The 18,944-nt window shown below is 34.9% G+C and overlaps 1 protein-coding gene across 1 annotated transcript; it reads left to right on the plus strand.

Annotated features, from left to right (window-relative positions):
* Positions 1–3,487: 3,487 nt before the first annotated feature.
* On the plus strand, positions 3,488–13,326 carry LUM (lumican). The gene is made up of 3 exons (XM_026035514.1): positions 3,488–3,593; positions 6,700–7,596; positions 12,487–13,326. The coding sequence occupies exons 2-3, from the start codon at positions 6,720–6,722 to the stop codon at positions 12,639–12,641; spliced, it is 1,032 nt and encodes a 343-aa protein (XP_025891299.1). The 5' UTR covers positions 3,488–3,593; positions 6,700–6,719; the 3' UTR covers positions 12,642–13,326.
* The last annotated feature ends 5,618 nt before the right edge of the window (positions 13,327–18,944 follow it).

The raw sequence follows: 18,944 nt of genomic DNA on the forward strand, positions 1-18,944 counted from the left end.
ACACTTAACTAATTATTACTGGAGTTTTGAGCCAAAAATCATTCTTTTTGTTTATTCACTGTATGTAGACTAATAAGCTATATATCTTCTATAGGTATGGAAAACATATGTTTGCAATAGTTTATGATAAATAGCACACCATCTATTTATAAGTAAAAGACTTGTGGTAAGGTGCCCATGGCAAAGGCTTTCCTTTCAGTGGAAATTTCTTCACCTTCTGCTTCAGTAAAAGTAACAGAGCAATTAAAGTGAACTAGCCTTTGTTTCATCCGTAGAGTATTAGAAGTTGAACACATCTAATTATGTGTGGACAGTGAAAACACTCATATCTCATGTGTCAATATGAAAGGTTTCACAAGGCCTTTTTCAGGGGCTATATGCTACAATGACCCAGATATTCCACTTTTAATTTGGGGTGCACAAATCTTTTTAGGTTTAGGGACATGATGCTATCTGCTGAATAGCTACTTATGAAACATAGTCATAATTAAGTATTGATAATGTACTTTGCTTTATAACACATTTCCTTATAGGTTTAAGGCTAAAAGGAAGTGGCTGCCTTAGGTAATGAGTTTTAGCAACTTGAATCTTTTGAGAAACAAATGATTAAAGACAGATTAAGAGGAGCTTCTATTCATGCAGAAATTTGTAGAAGTCAGAAGGGGTATTACTGATGAATGGACAGAGAAAAGAGTGGCATCATGACTCATATGGTTTGAAAGCTAACTCTCACTTACAGTGAAGTCATATCCTTGCAGTGACCTCATCCAACTACTTGGCCATCTCCAGTAATGAAAATACAGCATAACAGGAAAAGAGTCTTGAAGAATAAAAGGGAACATTTCTATTCACACATCACAAGCTAAAGAGAACTAAAAAAGAAATAGTCCTTTGATCATATTTCCCCTTARTGAAAAATTAATAAATAGGAAACTATAGAGGAAGGACAAACTGAGATGGCTTAATTAGGAGCACAGTTGCTGTAAAGGTGAAAGTTCTGTAATAACGCGTTAAGTAAAGATGTCCTGCCTTTATCATGTATGAAATACTTTCATAATTGATTTTGAATTCCTAGGGAAACTTACACAACATATTCCATGAAATTAGTCAGATTATGTTCCCATGGTCTTTCTTTCATGTTTTTTAAGGATTGTGAAGGAACGTAGGGCAAGAAAAGTCTTTTCTGAAAATGAAGCTATTGCTCTATTAACTAGGCTTTAGACCTGCTTCCGCAAACATAGGTTTAAAATGCAAGTGTTTCATGGGTCAGCACAGAAGGATAAGGAAAGTATATAAAAGGATGCTGAAAGAACAGCACTTTAAAACAAAGAGCAGAAAGAAGACAAGAAATTTTAAAAGAAGGAAAATTTAAAAATCTGTCTAAAAATATCTATCTACTATGATATATCTTACCCACCACAGGCAGGTAATTCTTCATCTTGACTATGCAATTTATATAGCTAATTTAAAACAGTCATCAAGAAGGAAAATATATGAATGAAAAATTCTCAGAGAAATTTATATGGCCAATATTTTTTACCATGTGTTGATTGAAAAATATCATCACATTTATTTAATAAGTTTTTTTCTACCAGTTACGGAAGATATTCACGCTCTGTATCCTTTCCTTGCAGCTGAATGATTTGCTGAATACTTCTGTCTGCTGTCAAATCTTCAGTTAAAGCTACAGTTTAAGTTTTCCTTGGTCATCTGAAACTAATGATGCAATTTTCAGATAAGTATCATATTGTGCAGGAGAAATTCCATCTGGTCTCCATTTRTCCCTATGTTGGACAACAACAGCTTTGTCCTTTTTCATATTTTTAGTTTCTGATCCCATGCATACTTCTAAAGCTCCTTATCTTAATTCACTGTGATAAAATGCTTTAAATGGAAAAGTTTTCACATTCACCTACCCCTTTAGCTATTTTACATCTTTCAAATGGTAATTATGGTCTGCCATCAGTTGTTTCCCAACATGTAGATGGTTCTCCCACACTAGGATGACAGGAATGATGTCAGAACCCCTGACAAGAATGAAACTTGACTCTTCGTCTTGAGCAAATTAGTATTTCTGTAGGAGCAGGGGAGGTGCAGTGCAGAGATCTGTAACCCCRTGGCCTTTTTCCCATTCTTGGTGAAGGGCAGGGAATCACACTAGGCTCTTCCCTGGTCACAGGGACCCTCACTGGCCAGGAAGCCTAGAGGAATCAGCTGGAGGATTTGGGGTGAAGCCAACATCCAGGCTCCTCTTCTGCAGTAAATTGCTCATCTCTACTCCTACCTCCAGCCAACCTTCTCCTTTACCATGGCTTTTCATACAGAAAGACAATTTAGTTCCTTGTATGGACCTGTCAGGAAAATCAAGACTAAATTTAGCAAAGAATTAGAAAAAGTCATTAAAAAGTCATTTACTCCAATAAACTGATATCAAGGAAAAAAAATCTAGGCTACACCCTTGTATTGGAATGATTATGGTTAAAAACATAAAGCATTTTAAAATGTCTTGTGTACACTTTCCATATGTGCGTTTCACATTTATCCCCACCTGAATTTGGAAGAGAGAGAGCTCCTGTCCCATAAAAAAGGGAGGCATCTGCCATTAGAGATAAGTGAAGATTCTCACAGAAACATAAAGATCCATTTTAAACTGTTACTCTCTTAGTGCATGAGTTTTAGCCCAGCTAAAACAGCATTTTCATCCAAGCTGTAAGATGCATTCTTGAACGACATCCATGGAACAAGAAACAGATAACGTAAAGCTGAGTAGTTCCAGATTTTTAAAATGAAGAGAAAGCTGTAAGAGCGAGAATGAACAAATGCTTAAAGTGAGCTTACAGTTACTGCTGAAAAACCGTTCCTGGGATGTGTTTTTACTAAATATACATGCACTCAACCACCAATGAAAATCTCCAGACTAAGCAAATTCCTATGGGTTGTGGAAGAAACTTTGAATCCAGTAAAAGGTCATAAATCAGAGATAATCCTGTATCTTCGGTTACAATAATTAAGCTAACATGTATTAAGAAAATTCTATTGTGGACATAAGGTAGTTAAAAAAAAAAAAAAAGAAGAAGAATGAGTCACTTGGCTTGAAAAGCACAGCAGCATTGAGGTCTGAGTGCTATTTGTTAGCGCATGTCTAGCTGTGTAAAATAAGTTGGGAAATAAAAGTCTGTTTGTGATTTGTTTTATAATATAATATGTTTTCCCTCTGAAATACAAAAATTCCTTGTGTAAGGCTATGGCTAGTGGTCTGAACTTTCTCAGGTCTGTGAAACACTGATCATTTTCCTCATCCCAAAGGAATAGTAGATGGGTTGTCCTTGTACAAAATATGGTATCCACCTGCACTTCATTACAGAGCTGCATTTTTGTACATGCCACACCACAAGATCACTATGATGACATAGCAGCTTCAGAGCACAGCGTGACTAGGGTTTTTTTTTTTTTTTTTTTTTTTTTCCCCTCTTGTAACACAGAAGATCTGGCAGTCGTTTACCTCCTGACACTGTTTACAGCATATATTGGTTGATACAGTCCCTTATTGCATCTGCTCTGGGAATTAAGGAAAGCAGCTTCAAGGCGGTAAGGTAAGTGCTGCTGCATGTTTTAACTGTAATGTTCAGCTATTTGAATGAAGCTGTAATGAGAACATGAAAACATGTCAGGACAAGTTTGCCAATTCAAAAATTGAACACAAATCAACAGTTGTTTAGTGCATTTGCCTTCTCGGGTTCCTTAAAACAACCTCACATGTTTTGTGCACCAATGTTGCTCTTTTTTATAGTCTCTGCTGTTCTGCTTCAAAGGAAGAAGTGGAGTACGGTGCAAAGAGATTTTAAAAAAGCTACTCTTTTTTACTCATTCACAAATCTTTTAGTAATAGCTCCATACCGATCCTCTTCATTTATTAAGTCACTTGGGCTTCATTTTGCAGAAAGGTGAGGTATAGAGATATTGAAATAATTAATGAAGTAAGCAATAAAAGGAAAGTTAAAGGAAGTTTATCATTTTTAGTTGATCATTTTAAGGCACATTTTAAGTATACTATTGATAATTTTTAATATTAACTCATGCATACTGTACACTGCAGTATTAGGATAATTAGTTTAAGGATAGTTATATAAATATGTTTATTTATTTATTTTATTTCATGACAACTTTAGAGTCACAGTAGTAAAGAATAGTTCCAAAATAGCTCGTCTTTTCCACTGCAGTAAGCCTTTTGTTAAATTTGTGGATTTGCCATTTCGTATGTTTTGGCATGTCTCCTGAGTAACTTCACAAATGTTTTCACAAGTATTTCACAAAAAAAAAAAAAAAAAAAAAAAAAAAAAAATCTAAAAAGAACACACATAGACAATTACTTTAAACATGCTTATCTTTTAAGGTAACCATGTAAGAATGCAGCTAATGTTATCTTTTGGATTCATACAGTTCAATGTAACATCCAAGCACAAGCATGTGTACACAATGTATTTACCTTCTACTTGTCTGACAGAGAAACCTTTAGAAATATATACAAAGAACTCAGCAATGAAACAGCAGCACATTTTGTGGGCTATTTTGTCACATATATATGCACTTCCATTACAAAATAGTCATCACATTTTTGAAATGTTGACAAAATCATTCAAAAAACYCTGTATTCTAACTCATTAAATTATTCCCAGGTTTTGCAAAGTATTTAAATGTTGCAAACCCTTTAAAAGAATTGTCAGTCTGTGAAATTAATAATAAAATTAAGCATAATAAATATAATTTCAAACCACAAAAACAATGGAATTTGAATTCAAACTAGAACATTTATACTACTGTATCCACAGGACTCTAAAATGATGCAGATGTATAAAATATCTGTAAGGCCAGAGAGTGCAGTCCTACACGCTAGATTCACTCTGCCTTACACCTGGGAGTACAGAAGCAGGAGCAAGTTCCTCCATCCTTAATGTTCAGTACCTGAATAGGATCAAAGTTTAACTGAATTGTATCAATGCAGCTTCTTTGCCTCCAAAGTACAGTAAATAAGCCATACTTATTTATACCAGCAGGGGACTGAAGGCTGAGTTGGTGTGTTCATGTACAGTAATGAACAACAGATAATGAAAACTGCACTGACAACTCACATTTCCAAAATTCTCAATGATTTTCCTGTGCTATAATTTCTAATTAGGCAAATTGAACAGGAACAACATCATAGGAAAGATATATAGCCATCCTCTTTAATCCAAGGTCAGCAGTTTAGCATCCAGCAGGGGGACTTGTTGGATGACTGGACAKAGAAAAATTTTTTAACAATTTGTGTGCCATTCTGTAAGAAATCCAGAGGCCCTGCTTAGAGGTGTTGTGGAGATTGGCTGGAGATTATTAGCTGACCACAATGGGGGCATGGCTTTTATGTCAATGAAAACAAGGAAATTTAGAACAGGGAAAAACTTTCTAACCTTTACTCTATTTTAACACTATGTCTTCTGTATAATGCTAAATGGTAGATAAACAGTAACAAGACTAACTTATTCTGCTGGAGGCTGGCCTGCATTGGAGATCAACATCTGGTGGTCTGTTTACAAGCTGTGTATGGATTTCTGGAAATATTCAAGAATGAAGGGGATTATAAGGATTTTCCAGGCCATTTTATACTTTAAATTGAGCTCAAGTATATTGAGTTTTGTCTTCTACTGGTGTAAATCAAAGTAAGCTCCCTGACTTCAGTGTCACTGGAGTGAAATATATTGTCCCACTTGGCATCTATCTAGGTTGTAAGAAATAACAAGATATTAATCTTCACAGGAAAGAAAAAAAAAAAAAAAAAAAGAACCCTTAAAACAGAGAGACAACTTATATTGGACCACAGAACAGAGGTACTGAACATCCTTTTACTGTATGCGAATTCAAAGTTCAAATAAATGAACCAAGTACTTGACTGATTTAGATCGTAATAGACACAGAATACAATCATAATTATGTATTCTTATTTTCTTTTAATACAAGACATTCTTTGAGGTCTCTCTTATTACCTGAAATCCAGTCACTGGAGGTCCACAGTAGATCTGTACCAGGTAGGGTATACTCAGGCAGACCTTTGCAGTGCTGGGTTTTCGACAAGTACAAAAGAATACACCATGTATTTATATTATCTTCTTCTTTAGCTTAATAGAAAACTTAGTGGGTAACTGAAGCATGATCCACTTCAAACTATCAGGCTATGGTGTCTTTTATCTTTCCTGGCTTTTCTGAACTTGTGCCAAATCACCACATGTTATTTAAATGTGAAGCATTTCAATATATTAGGAATAGCAAAGAGCAGTTGATAAAAACTGAATGACAAAGCTTCCTCTGAACATGACCTTGAGGAAAAATTAAAACTCCTCAGTGGCAAGATTGAAAAAAATGGATTGTTTTCCTTCTTGTGACTTAATGAATTGYTTCATAGTGATGTTCAAAATGTGCTTACTACTTACTTACTACATCAAAATCACCTGCAATTTCACACTGCAAAGGCAGATTAAAATATGACAAGGACTGTAAATTACAGAAGTTTAAAGTAGCAACAATGCAGTACTATCAAAGCAATAATTTTTAATTAACTTTAAATGGGAAGTTTGAATTAATTAGCTATGAATCATAATTTTATATGGTAAATATTAGGGAGATTCAAAATTATAACTTTTTTTTTTATTCCTTTCCATCATACAGGAAGGAGACATACTGCAAAGATGACTCTAAACTCCCTGCCTGTGTTTCTGGTATTGATTAGTGGCATTTTTTGCCAGTATGACTATGGTCCTGGAGATGATTATGGTTATGATCCTTTTGGGCCTTCCGCAGCAGTCTGTGCCCCAGAATGTAATTGTCCTATAAGCTATCCTTCCGCCATGTATTGTGACAATCTTAAACTGAAAACCATTCCAATTGTACCAAGTGGAATAAAATACCTTTATCTCCGAAACAATATGATTGAGGGCATTGAAGAGAATACATTTGATAATGTAACAGACCTGCAGTGGCTGATCCTAGATCACAATCATTTGGAAAATTCAAAAATCAAGGGAAAAGTGTTCTCTAAACTAAAACATCTGAAGAAACTTCATATTAACTATAACAATTTGACTGAAGCTGTTGGACCCCTCCCCAAAATGCTGGATGATCTGCAGTTAAGTCACAACAAGATCACAAAAGTCAATCCCAGTGCACTCGAGGGGTTGGTGAATCTGACTGTCATTCACCTCCAGAACAACCAGCTGAAAGCAGAGGCTATTTCTGGGGCTTTTAAAGGCCTGAATTCACTTCTGTATCTTGATCTAAGCTTCAATCAACTTACCAAGCTACCAACAGGACTGCCTCACTCCTTGCTCATGCTGTATTTTGACAATAACCAGATCTCCAATGTTCCTGATGAGTACTTCCAAGGTTTTAAAGCCCTGCAATATTTACGTTTATCCCACAATAAATTAACAGATTCTGGAATACCTGGCAACGTCTTCAATATCACATCACTAGTTGAGCTGGATCTCTCATTTAATCAGCTGAAGAGTATTCCTACTGTCAGTGAGAACCTTGAAAACTTCTACCTCCAAGTCAACAAAATAAACAGTGAGTTAATTTGCCCATTTTTATTAACGATCATAGCAAAGGTACTCCTGGTGGATGTAAGTATCCTAAGGGGCACTTCAACTAGTCTGAAGAAATGGCCASACTGTTACCACATTGGCATTTCTCTCTCTATAATCCAAACTGTTAGAGAGGCATTTCTCTCATTGATATCCAAATTAACATTACAAATTGGCAGTTATAGTTTTTAAAATACATAAGAATTGGATGATGACCTGTTGGGTACTATTGATCCTCATATCATGTGAATTGGAATAACKGTATAGAAGCTAATTGAGCTATTTTATACATTTGAGGAAAAAGAAAACGTTCAAAGAATGCTGAAGATGTTCAGAATTTTTAAGGTAACCAAAAGAGAGCGTTGTCCAATGCTGATCAAAATACAATATCTGTTGGCATTCAAAAAGCTGGTAGTGAAAGTGCTGCAAGGGTGGAGAGATGGAGGCGAGAACATCATAAGGGACCAGGCACATGGCAGAGTGAAAAAGATGCCACAAAGTAGCTCCTTTATTCTATTTGCACTCTTCCCTCTCCTTCCTCTTCACATGTAGAATCCCTTCAAATATATCTCAGACTTCTGAAGAGATGTCCCTACCATTTCCTCTTTTATTCCCATTTCCCAAATCACATGACCAGTTGACTAGCTTGACTCCATTCAGTTGTGATTTGAAAACAGTTCCTTTTAAAATCAATTAATATCACACCTTGCATGAGATTATGGAAGTCCACAAGGCAGATAAATTTCTAGTGGTACAAGGCTTTTCCTAGGCTGTTTTAATCCTAATGTATGACCATCTGCCTAGGTAGACAGCTGGAGAGATGATGCCCTCACTTCAGAACCTCCTTAGCCAGCTGGGCCTGAACAGAGAGGCAGTACACATCAAACATCACATTTATTTTCTGCAGGACATCTTACATCATCATTATGACTCCCCAGACTCCCCTTCTATTTGCCTACTTATTCTTTAAGTGACTTTCCTAGCATACTACTGTCAGCTAACAGACCTAATTTTTCCGCAGCAAAAATCTATTGCAGCAAAACGTTAATAAAGCAAGTTTTGTTAGAGAGAAGGAAAGGTCATCATCTATAGCAAATCCTATCACTCTCCTGTTCCTCCTAAAAGAGCTAACAATGATGATGTGCAAAATTCACATCACTTGATATCAGAATTACCACTTTACAAGTTAAATGGGGCAATTCTTAATGTTTACAGTGGACGATTTAAGCCTCCTGAAAGCTATCTAAGCATGAGTTTTCTTTTCATTCAAATTTCCAAGGACTTCTGCCTAACCGTGATAACAAATGATTTTTTCTATGACACCGGTTCTTCCAGAATGCTGATCAGCAACAGCAGGTGATGGTGTGGGGAACAGGTGTCCATTGGTTATTTACTGCTTCTGTATCAAATGACATCAGGGATTGGTTTATTGGTTTGGCTTACCTAAAAAATGTGGCAAGTTTCCATAAATTTTCTTAACTCATTAATTGCACAGGCATAATATTTTGTCCTTAATATATTAATTAGGAATGAATGACAAGATTTTGTTAGCAATAATCCTTTCAATTTAAAGAGGTATCAGATACATCAAACGCAAAGCATTTGCAGTTGATTTATTGCAGCCATYCTAGCATTCTGAGTGATTAGTGTTTATAAAAAATTAATTGACTGCACTGACATTTAAGACTCAACAAATAATTTTCTGACACTTGAGACTTGACAAATAATTTTTTTTTCCTAAAAAAACCTCACCTCCTTTGCTAGAGATTTGGCTAAGGATTACTACCAAGGATTACTATAAACAATGACAGCTTTCTTTCCATTCCTTCATGTTACATATGTACTGTTAACGAGGAAGACTTGTCTTAGAGCTAATGATACCCTGTTCAACAGTTAAGAGGATGTTGATCCTTCAGATTAAGTTTACATAGCTTGAAGTTGTCACTTATACTGAAAACCAACATAAAGGTACTTCTTCAAAGTTCATTTGTTGTTTGCCTTTTTCTCAGATACCTTTGCAGATACTGCAAATGAATCTTTTCATTCACCTCAGAGCCCATCTGTTTACTRAGGAGGAGCCACCTGAGTCCAACCCTTTCAATATTACTGGAAATGGAAATATTTTTCCAAATTATGTCCAGGGATTTCATCCTAGGCTTGCTACAATCATTATGCATTACCATACATCAAAAAATACCTGAGAAATATCTTATTCACTTATTTCAATGACTTTGAGCTTGTTGAACAAGAGGAGATATGTAGCAAGAGCTTTCATAATACAATGAATCAGCTTCATTTTAATGTGTTCTATTCTCATTTCCTTATGATATGAGGAGTATTGGGCAAGGAGGACAGCAAATTAGGATATAGACAAATTTTGAAGAATTTTTCTAATCTCTATCTAATAAATCAAAGTAGAACCTCTGTATTGCATGTAGCTGGGTATTAACAGCAGAGCCCACCAACTACACTAGATAGAACTGGATATCCAAACTAACATTCATGATGACATTTTAGGAGGAGCATCTGTAACACTAATCACGGCAATAAAGAAGGAAGTGAGAGAATGGTATATATTATGCAATGGTACCYTTTACTTAGTGTGAGACTATCCCCATGCAGAACATACCTGTTTTGCACATGCAGCACACTAAATGTATTCACAAAACACACTTACCTTACTTTCTGCTAGTGGAGATTGCAATTGGAAAACAAACATTTTTAGCATGCTTCTAACAACTGAGAGTTATATGCACTGTAAAATAAATTAACAGCCAAATGAAAACACTATGGGCCAAGCATTGGAGATGGTACTCTAATGTCCTTGGCTGACTTCATTAGACTTCTGTAAATATTAGATCAGATTCTGCTTTCAAAGAGGTGCAATCTCATAAGAACTGTCTGCACAACTTGTTGGTTTCATAACACAGATTAACTGTCGTTTACATAAGTGAGGTTTACATAGTTTAAAAAGTTAGGCATCTACCAAATTGTATTTAAATRTATTGTATATACATATACATTTTGCTATTAAGTGCTATGTATAGTAGCAAATAGAATAGTAACAATAAGAAATTGTTAACAATATGAAGAAATGAGTAAGTAAATTTAAATTTAGTGTTTAGCATTGCTATTTGTAGAAAAGTAGACCTAAGTAATTAATTACATAATTTGTAGGCCAAAAAAAAAAAAATAAATAAATAAATAAATAAATTTGGTTTCAATGTTTAGAAAGGAAGACATTTGAATATTTTCTCTAATCCTCATTCAAAATACTTTCTTTTATTTTTGAGAAAGCCATGCATATCTTTGCCCATTCTTCAACATCATAACTCTGCCATGATCAAATCACCTAAGATTTCATACTTTAAAAAATTGCCTGTACAGATGGGTATACCTTTGTACTTAGTTCACACCAGCCATATTTTATCAATGACATCAGATGATTCTACTGTCAGTGTTAGAAGAACATCATTGAGGTTAAAGTGGTGATATGAAAGGTAATTACTTCCTTTAGTATTACAACACACAAATTGTAATGACAAGCTATCTTAGATGAGTTAGTGTCATGCACCATGCTATATTTATATATAAGACAATTTAGAAGGGGCTATGATTTGAGTTCACAAAGCCATGTGCTTCCAATTTTGAGAAGACTACCCTGATTTTTAAGAAGACAATCAATCTTCTGCAATATAAAAGCACCTGAAGGTGTGAAATTTGCCCTTATACTACCAAATGAGTTCCCTTACAGTAGTCTCTTTAAAATATTTGTACTTTGATCAATATCACTGGGCCTGAGAAAAGCGAAACTCTTACACTACTTCTCTATCATTGATGGTGCTTTTTGATAGCCTTAATCAAAGCAGAGGTAAGAATAAAAGACAATATTTGCAGTACACTCATTGTGSTATGCAGGAATATTCTATTTATTTGCACAGATCATCTCTTGAGAATAGGTCTTTTCTGCATGCCAGAGGTGTATGATATAAATATATATATGTCTGCTTGTGTATATGAAGCACAGTTTCTCCATTTTATTTCTTGCTCACAGTTAATATTTCATTTCATAAGATTCAAGACATAGCTTTCCATTCCAAGTCTTCTTGGGGTTATGGAAAGCAAAATGTATGTCATCTGAATAAAGAGAGTATATAGCATGACATATAAAGTAAAATAAAAAGTTCTAAAAATATTCTTTACATTTACACTTGCCTTCTATCCCTGTATTTCTTTTTTTTTTTCCCCGGAAAAGTTCAGTTATACAATTTTAAAAGCACAACTCCGTCCCTATCCTCAAACCCAATTTTCATTCTTAAACTAATAATTTGAAAGAATATATTCAGAAAATACATGACACAGACATCGACTGGATTGACTCTTCATAAGGGTAAGACACTTTCCTGTTCTCATTTTTTCTAGAGACATTTCCTTCTTTATTTTATGCAGCTCTGTTTTCCCTCTTCCACTATAATATACCCAGCACAATCTCCTCCTCTCTTTGCAACCCCAGTTACACTGCTTACTCATCTTTTCTTTTTTTCTAAGTGACAAATTGGACCTCCAAATATAAGATGAAGTCTTAAAAATTGGATGGATACTGGGAACATGAAGCACTTGAAAAATCAAGTCTTAAAATACTGAACACCTCATAATTAATGATAAGAAACTCTCCTCACCCAAACCCCTCAAATTCTAGAAAATTCATGAAATTACATCAGTAGACACAAAAAAAATATTGCAAAATAAAAGAATAAATTCAGGGTCACAGTCATAAATCAAAACAAAAAAAAAAGAGAAAGAAAAATAATATTTTCTGTTCTGATTTCAAATTACTTGTGCTTTCTCTTATTTTGTTCCCTCTGCATTTCAGAGTTCCCACTGAGAAGCTTCTGTAAGGTTGTTGGACCACTGACGTATTCCAAAATCACACATTTGCGCCTGGATGGAAACAATCTCACTCGGGCTGATCTGCCTCAGGAGATGTACAACTGCCTTCGGGTAGCGGCTGAGATCTCACTGGAGTGAGGCATCTCCTTTTTCCTTCTAAGGGGCATAACTAAACAAATTACATCACAATAGTTCCTTAAAATTAGGATATACTTTTAAAAAAGTGTCAATCTGCTTATTATCCAATCTGATAATATTTAGCATACACTTAAGGAAATATCTTTGTGCATATTATTTACAAATGACTGCATTTAGAAAGTTCATGAATGGTTTGATTCAGCACAAGATAGGCCGTCAACCACCAACAGGTTAAACGTTCAGTCTTGTGGACATCTACGTCCTTGCATGCAATACATTGCAGCCAGTGACAGATTTAAGCGGAAGTCAGAGGAGATTCAGTACAGTGCTGAGCAGGACAGGCTACCATGTGTAAATAAAAGATTCTCCTGCAAGCAAGCAAAAATTCTTAAGTATTCATGCCTTTCCCAAATTTTAATCATTTAAAAATGAAATAAAGTGATTGAACAACATAAAGCAATTTAAAATGTATAAAAAGAAATTATAAGAGACCGTGATAATAAGACATTAGTAGAATAAATGAAATACAGTAGGRAAACAAGAACATATTTGCAAGTAAAAAATATTTACTCTTCTTTTTGTCATACTTTCATTTAAACTTTCATGGCACGTTTTTTATCCATTACTGGTAGAGTTGTTATCTCAAAATAAAACATGTATACAAGTATTTTTAGTCAATTACTTGCATGCTACTTTTAACCAGACTGTAGAAAATAAAACATAGCAAATAGTATTGTTGTATCCATATCATTGTCAACTATGTTTCATTTTTTTTTATAAATAGAAAAAGCTTCAGGTTAAAATAAAATAATCTAAGCTATTATATTTTGCAAAAGTTATTATAAGGATAAATAAACTTTTTTTCTTTACTTTCTAGTTTCAATAAGTTTGTAAACATATGATTTTATGTACTTCATGGCCATTGAGTCCATGTCTTATGGAGTTTACATTATAGGAATCATAGTACTGTGAAACTGTCTGAATTAATTTACCAGTGTTGTCAAAAGTGCAATGAAATCCCTCAGAAGTTATAGGCAATGAGTAAAATGCAGTCTTAAGCACTCATGACTGAAAAAAAGAAACCACCAGTACATACTATCTGGGAATGAGTTATCCAAATATTGTCTGTGTTCTGGAATCCACACTAAAATAACCGTGCCAGTAACTGAGAACCATAAAYGGCTTGCAGACACAGACCATCCCATGGGTACTGTTTTCCCTTCAAATACTCTACTATTAAACACTCAAGCAGAAACTCTTCTAGTTTTCATAGCAAAAGCAGAAAATATCACCTCTGGAAAAAAAAAAAAAAAAAAGAAAGAAAATCCTTGTAGTTGAGACATCTACAACTCCAGATGCTTAGAATCAATATACATCAGAAAAAAAATCTGAATGTAGAGCAAAAGTGGAGATGCAGGAGACAATGGAAGTATTTCTCTATATATTTTTTTGTTTTTTTTTTTTTTTATGTCTAGAATTCGGGGTTTTTTTTCTCCATATACAGTAGATTGGATAATAATTTTTTGTTCAAAATAATCTAGTTTTTATGAGAATAAGCTCTAAAAGYTAGGATTTTCTTAAATTTACCAAGTAAAGTGGGAATAGATAAAAAYAGTGAAGAAAGGAACCACTTATGGCTTGGCTTTTTTAATCTATTTCTATCTCTAATTTTCTGTGTTTCTAGTTGAAACTTCTTATCACATTCACTGATGTACAGTAACATATCCATGCAGTCTACATAACAGCACAATCTGCTTCAGTTACAAATAAAGCATGCAGAGAGGTTCATGAGGCATTTTAAAATGGTGTTCAACAGGCACAGGAGAAAGAAGCCCTCAGTCAAAAAGGCAAACAGTACTAATGACCTCCCTCGAAACTTGGGGGACCTTCATCTTACTACAAACACTTGGACAATAAAGAGAAAATAGCATTTGGCAGGAGACTTTTATGTTGAACATCTTTCTGGTGTTTCTTGGTGAGTTAGGCAACAGATGACTACACATGTCATTCTCACTGCATTAGGAAAATCCAACACAGTGAGGTTCTCCTAAAGGAGAAAAGGGTCACAGCACTGTTTTAGTTTCATGTAAGACAAAAACACGTAGGTTTCTGCTTCTGCATCAGTGAATTTGTTCGATTTCCATTAAAGATTTCAGTAAACTTGCAGATATGCAACAGTAAACACTAATTTTCTCCATTCATGGAAGCTACATAAATTGTTTTTGACACACTGGAAGAAATGTAGGCATCTGGGAGCACATGACATTGACAGAATCTTGTAGATTGAGTCACTATAAATTGCAATTTTCTGCTTTTTCTGAAAGAGGTCTATGGAACTTGATTATGTAAGCTTCARTATTCTGGATAGTGAAATGCATGGTATGTACATTCTTATTCTCACTTTACCTGATTATATTATAAAATAATTTTGTGTGCAGACATGAATGTGTAATTTCAAAGTAGGCAGACATGAATTGATAATAATACAGTCTCAAGACCATGAAGATAAAGGGGTAGGTAAATTATCCTAAACTATGCTGCTTATAAAGTAGCTATACCATTCACTTACTCTATATGACTCCACTTCTTTCTGCAGGTCGAAATGGGTAATATTTACCATGAGATTTTCATATGAAATTTCATATGCAAGAACTGACAAAACTCAAGACGGTTTGGAAAAACTTGAATTTGAAAGCAGACATAAAAGAGAAGGATGCATTCTACTAATTTCATTAAAATCAATATTATAGAGACAGAATACAAAACTGACTGACAAAAAACACACTGATGAAAGTTCAGAAACTGATCTTCATGTATTCCATGCAATTTTCACATAGGTCAACTCACATTTCAGATAAATGCATTACCTGATTTAAAAGACTGGGGTTTTTTTGCTATATTAGRCTAAATTATAGAAATTCTGGATCCATAGTAAAATATTAATTAAAAACTTTTGATCCATGTGACTATACTGTTTGCTTAGAAGGAATATCAAATATTATAGAAATTCTGGATCCATAGTAAAACATTAATTACAAACTTTTGATCCATGTGACTATGCTGTTTGCTTAGAAGGAATATCAAATATTCTCTAAAGCTGTTGAAGGTATGAAAGTTTTGTGCTTCCAGAATATTTCCAGGAATCACAAAGGAGTCACAGGAGACAGATGTGACTCTTGGCTCATTCACTCTTGCTATATTAGACTAAATTATAGAATTTCTATAATTTAGTCTAATATAGCAAAAAAAAAAATCTAAAAAATCCCCCTTGAACAACAGCTGCAAGGACTGCCCTCCACTACAGTGGCTGAGACACTGGGCTGCAAAGGAGGCAGAAAATGCTASTAGACACTGCAGCTGTAGTGCTTGCACATTCAAGAGAAAGGCAATGGCCCCTCATCCAAAGAAATCATCCATTGAATACAAAATGAATGGAAACAGGTGGATACAATAAACTTGACAGACAGTTCAAAGTGAAAAGTGCAACTATTATGGCCAGAGCTTTGTGTTCTAAGCTATGTTGTTCAAGGGGGATTTGTGTACTTTAAGTCTTCTGCATAAACTGGAAAATTGGAACTAAAAGATAGTGAGAATTTGGCAATTGAATTTTCAAGTTTAGTGACTGAGAGAAAAACATAAAAAGTACATTAWTTTTTTTTTCGTCCTTTTCTGTAAAACCTATAACCTAGTTTTACAACTTAGAAAGAAGCATTGTGTATAAAAAGAAAAAACTCTACTGGACAAGTTTTTTCTTGTCTAGATAGTGATTTTGGCTCGTGCTGAACATTGGGCATGTAAGAKTTTTTTTTTGGTACAAGGAAACAAAAGCACAATTTTAGGCTGGGAAAAGAAATGGTAGCAAGAATCTCTCAATTAGAGACCTTTATTCTAGACATCATTGGAGCCTGATGATACAAATAATTTTGGTAGGACATATCCTAATCTCTTCCAATACATTTGTTACAAGGAAATAAATTTTCCATCTAGTTGTGAATATYGAGATTGCTTCAAATTTTCTCATGTCAGTCTAACTTTGTGTGCATTTTTGCAGATACATGGTCTGCTAGTGGACTCCCAGTTTCACCTGAAAGGGAATAGGTTGTTGCTTAGCATAACAAAAGTCCTTCTGAAAACCAGCAASAGGAAATTGGTCACCATTCTGTTCTAAAAAAGCAAGAAATCTTTAAGAAGGGCAGTCAGGGCTGTTATTCTTCCAGGTGCAACAAGCAGTCTGAGGAGCATATGGAYTGAGAGATTGTAAAGCAGGAATGAATTTCAGCAGAGAACCATTCAAGTAAATGGCGGCAGCCAGAACRTCCTTTAGTCTTCCCCCTTCAAGGCAACACAAGTTCAGCTCCCATTACCATTTGTTTGTAGAAAAAAGAGTTTGTAGAAAAAATAAGCCAAACACTTCTCCGAGATGCACAATGAAAGGACAAGAAGACAATGGGCAAGTTTCAAAAGATGAGTTCAGGCTGGTCTTAGGAAAGGTGTTCTTCACAATGAGAGCATTAAACACTGGTGACAGAGCAGTGGAACAGGCTGCCCAGGGAGGTTGTGGAGTCTCCTTCTCTGGAAGTCTTCCAAACCCGCCTGGATGCCGCCCTGTGCCACATGCTCGAGGTGTCCTTGCTTGAGCAGGGGTGTTGGACTAGATGATCTCTAGAGGTCCCTTMCAACCTTAACCAKTCTGTGATTCTGTGAAAATTTGATGTTTCATGTCCCAGTCCATAATTCAGACTATCTACAGATATTCACAAAAATCATAATTTAGCTAATGTTCACTTCTACATGACATATATTACATAGCTAAAATTTGTTGAAACTACTTTCATGTCTAGATATCTACAACAGGCTTGTGCAAATCTGCTTCTATTTTGGCAGTGTTGAATTACGTGAGCATCAGGATGTGAAGAAGGAATCATACACCCATCCCATCTAACTTTCCTATGTGGGATGGCACCAGTAAATGTGCTAACATGACTACACAAAGTAAGAGAAGAAATTTTATCAGCTAGCATCTCTATGGGCAGAGTGGTCACAGAGAACGTTTTGRTTCAGATCTTCTCAGATTTTGTAAGAAAATAATCTAAACAGTAGGCTATATTTAAGGATGAATATCTCTGAAAGCTTTCCTGCTTAGTATGAATAATGCAATATTAGTTGGCACAGAGAAAGGAAAGGATTGCTAAGCCTGTACTCTAAGGCACTCACCTTGAATGTCAGGTTCAAGAGTTTAAGTGAATTATCATTTTATTACGCAAAGCAAAATAGCCTTAAAGGAAGAGTCTGAGAGCTTTCAATTACATTATATTCTGCAACTTCAGAGATAAAGTACGATTCAAAGAAGATTTATGGCTTAGTCAGGAAACAATTGTGCCCTCGTGCCCTCATGCTCTAAGCATAAAAAGGATACCAACTGTTTTGGAGCAAAAATGACCTGCCTAAAGCACCTAAGTCAAACAAGTTCAGAAGTGAGTTTGAATCACACAAAAGGCTTTGATCACTGAACACACAGACATCTTCACTTTGAAGATTTCAGTTTGAAARCTTTAAGTTGTCCTCATTTTCCTGTTCTTAAGATTATATATTTTCTTCTTTTTTTCTTTCTTTTTTTTCAGTGTCTGCCTTCTCCATGCAATGTGTAGGATGATATAGTTATATAAGGATTTCAGTAAGCATCACTCATTTGCTAAGGATTTCAGTGGRTATCAGAGTATCTGAGGAATTATGCCCTGAAGAATTTTTTTGCTATGAAGTCTGATTCTTTGCTCACATAAATCTATCAATATTTTTCTTGTTATTTTTTCATCTCAAAACTCTTTATTTTTTTATTTTAGATCTGAAAATACAGAATTTAAAAAAATTCTTGACTACCAAGGAGTTAGTATAAGAACTGCAGCATATTTCTATGCCAAAAAAGATAACCAGCTTCTTATTTATATACAAATTACTCATATTAGKCTTTGACACTTACCAGGCATACAAAGAATCACTCATTTGCTGATATCTCTGGCTACTTGATAGCTCCACAACTGGGCACAGTGGTTCTTCTTTCAAGGCAGGAATATGTATTTACTTAGCAGAACAATGGATGTTCTCCACGGTCTCCTTGCAGGGTTGATGCAGGAGCCCTATTGAAAAAACTGCTATTTATCACTGATCTGGAGGACTTTCATACCAGGAGACACCAATAGGGAGGTTGTAGCTCCTGTTGTCTTTCCTTTGCGATTCAATCAGATTGCTCATTTAGTTTATAGCATATTTACAGAAGGATCTGAGTTTACATAGAGCTTTTGGATT

This window comes from Nothoprocta perdicaria, unplaced genomic scaffold, assembly GCF_003342845.1.
Source record: "Nothoprocta perdicaria isolate Ctin4 unplaced genomic scaffold, notPer1 scaffold_160, whole genome shotgun sequence".
Taxonomy (NCBI): Eukaryota; Metazoa; Chordata; class Aves; order Tinamiformes; family Tinamidae; genus Nothoprocta; species Nothoprocta perdicaria.

Bases quoted from the DNA above. Each gene is read 5' to 3' on its own strand.
- LUM (XM_026035514.1), top strand. From the start codon at position 6,720: ATGACTCTAAACTCCCTGCCTGTGTTTCTGGTATTGATTAGTGGCATT. The intron at 7,597-12,486 runs GTGAGTTAATTT...TCTGCATTTCAG, and splicing joins CCAAGTCAACAAAATAAACA to AGTTCCCACTGAGAAGCTTC.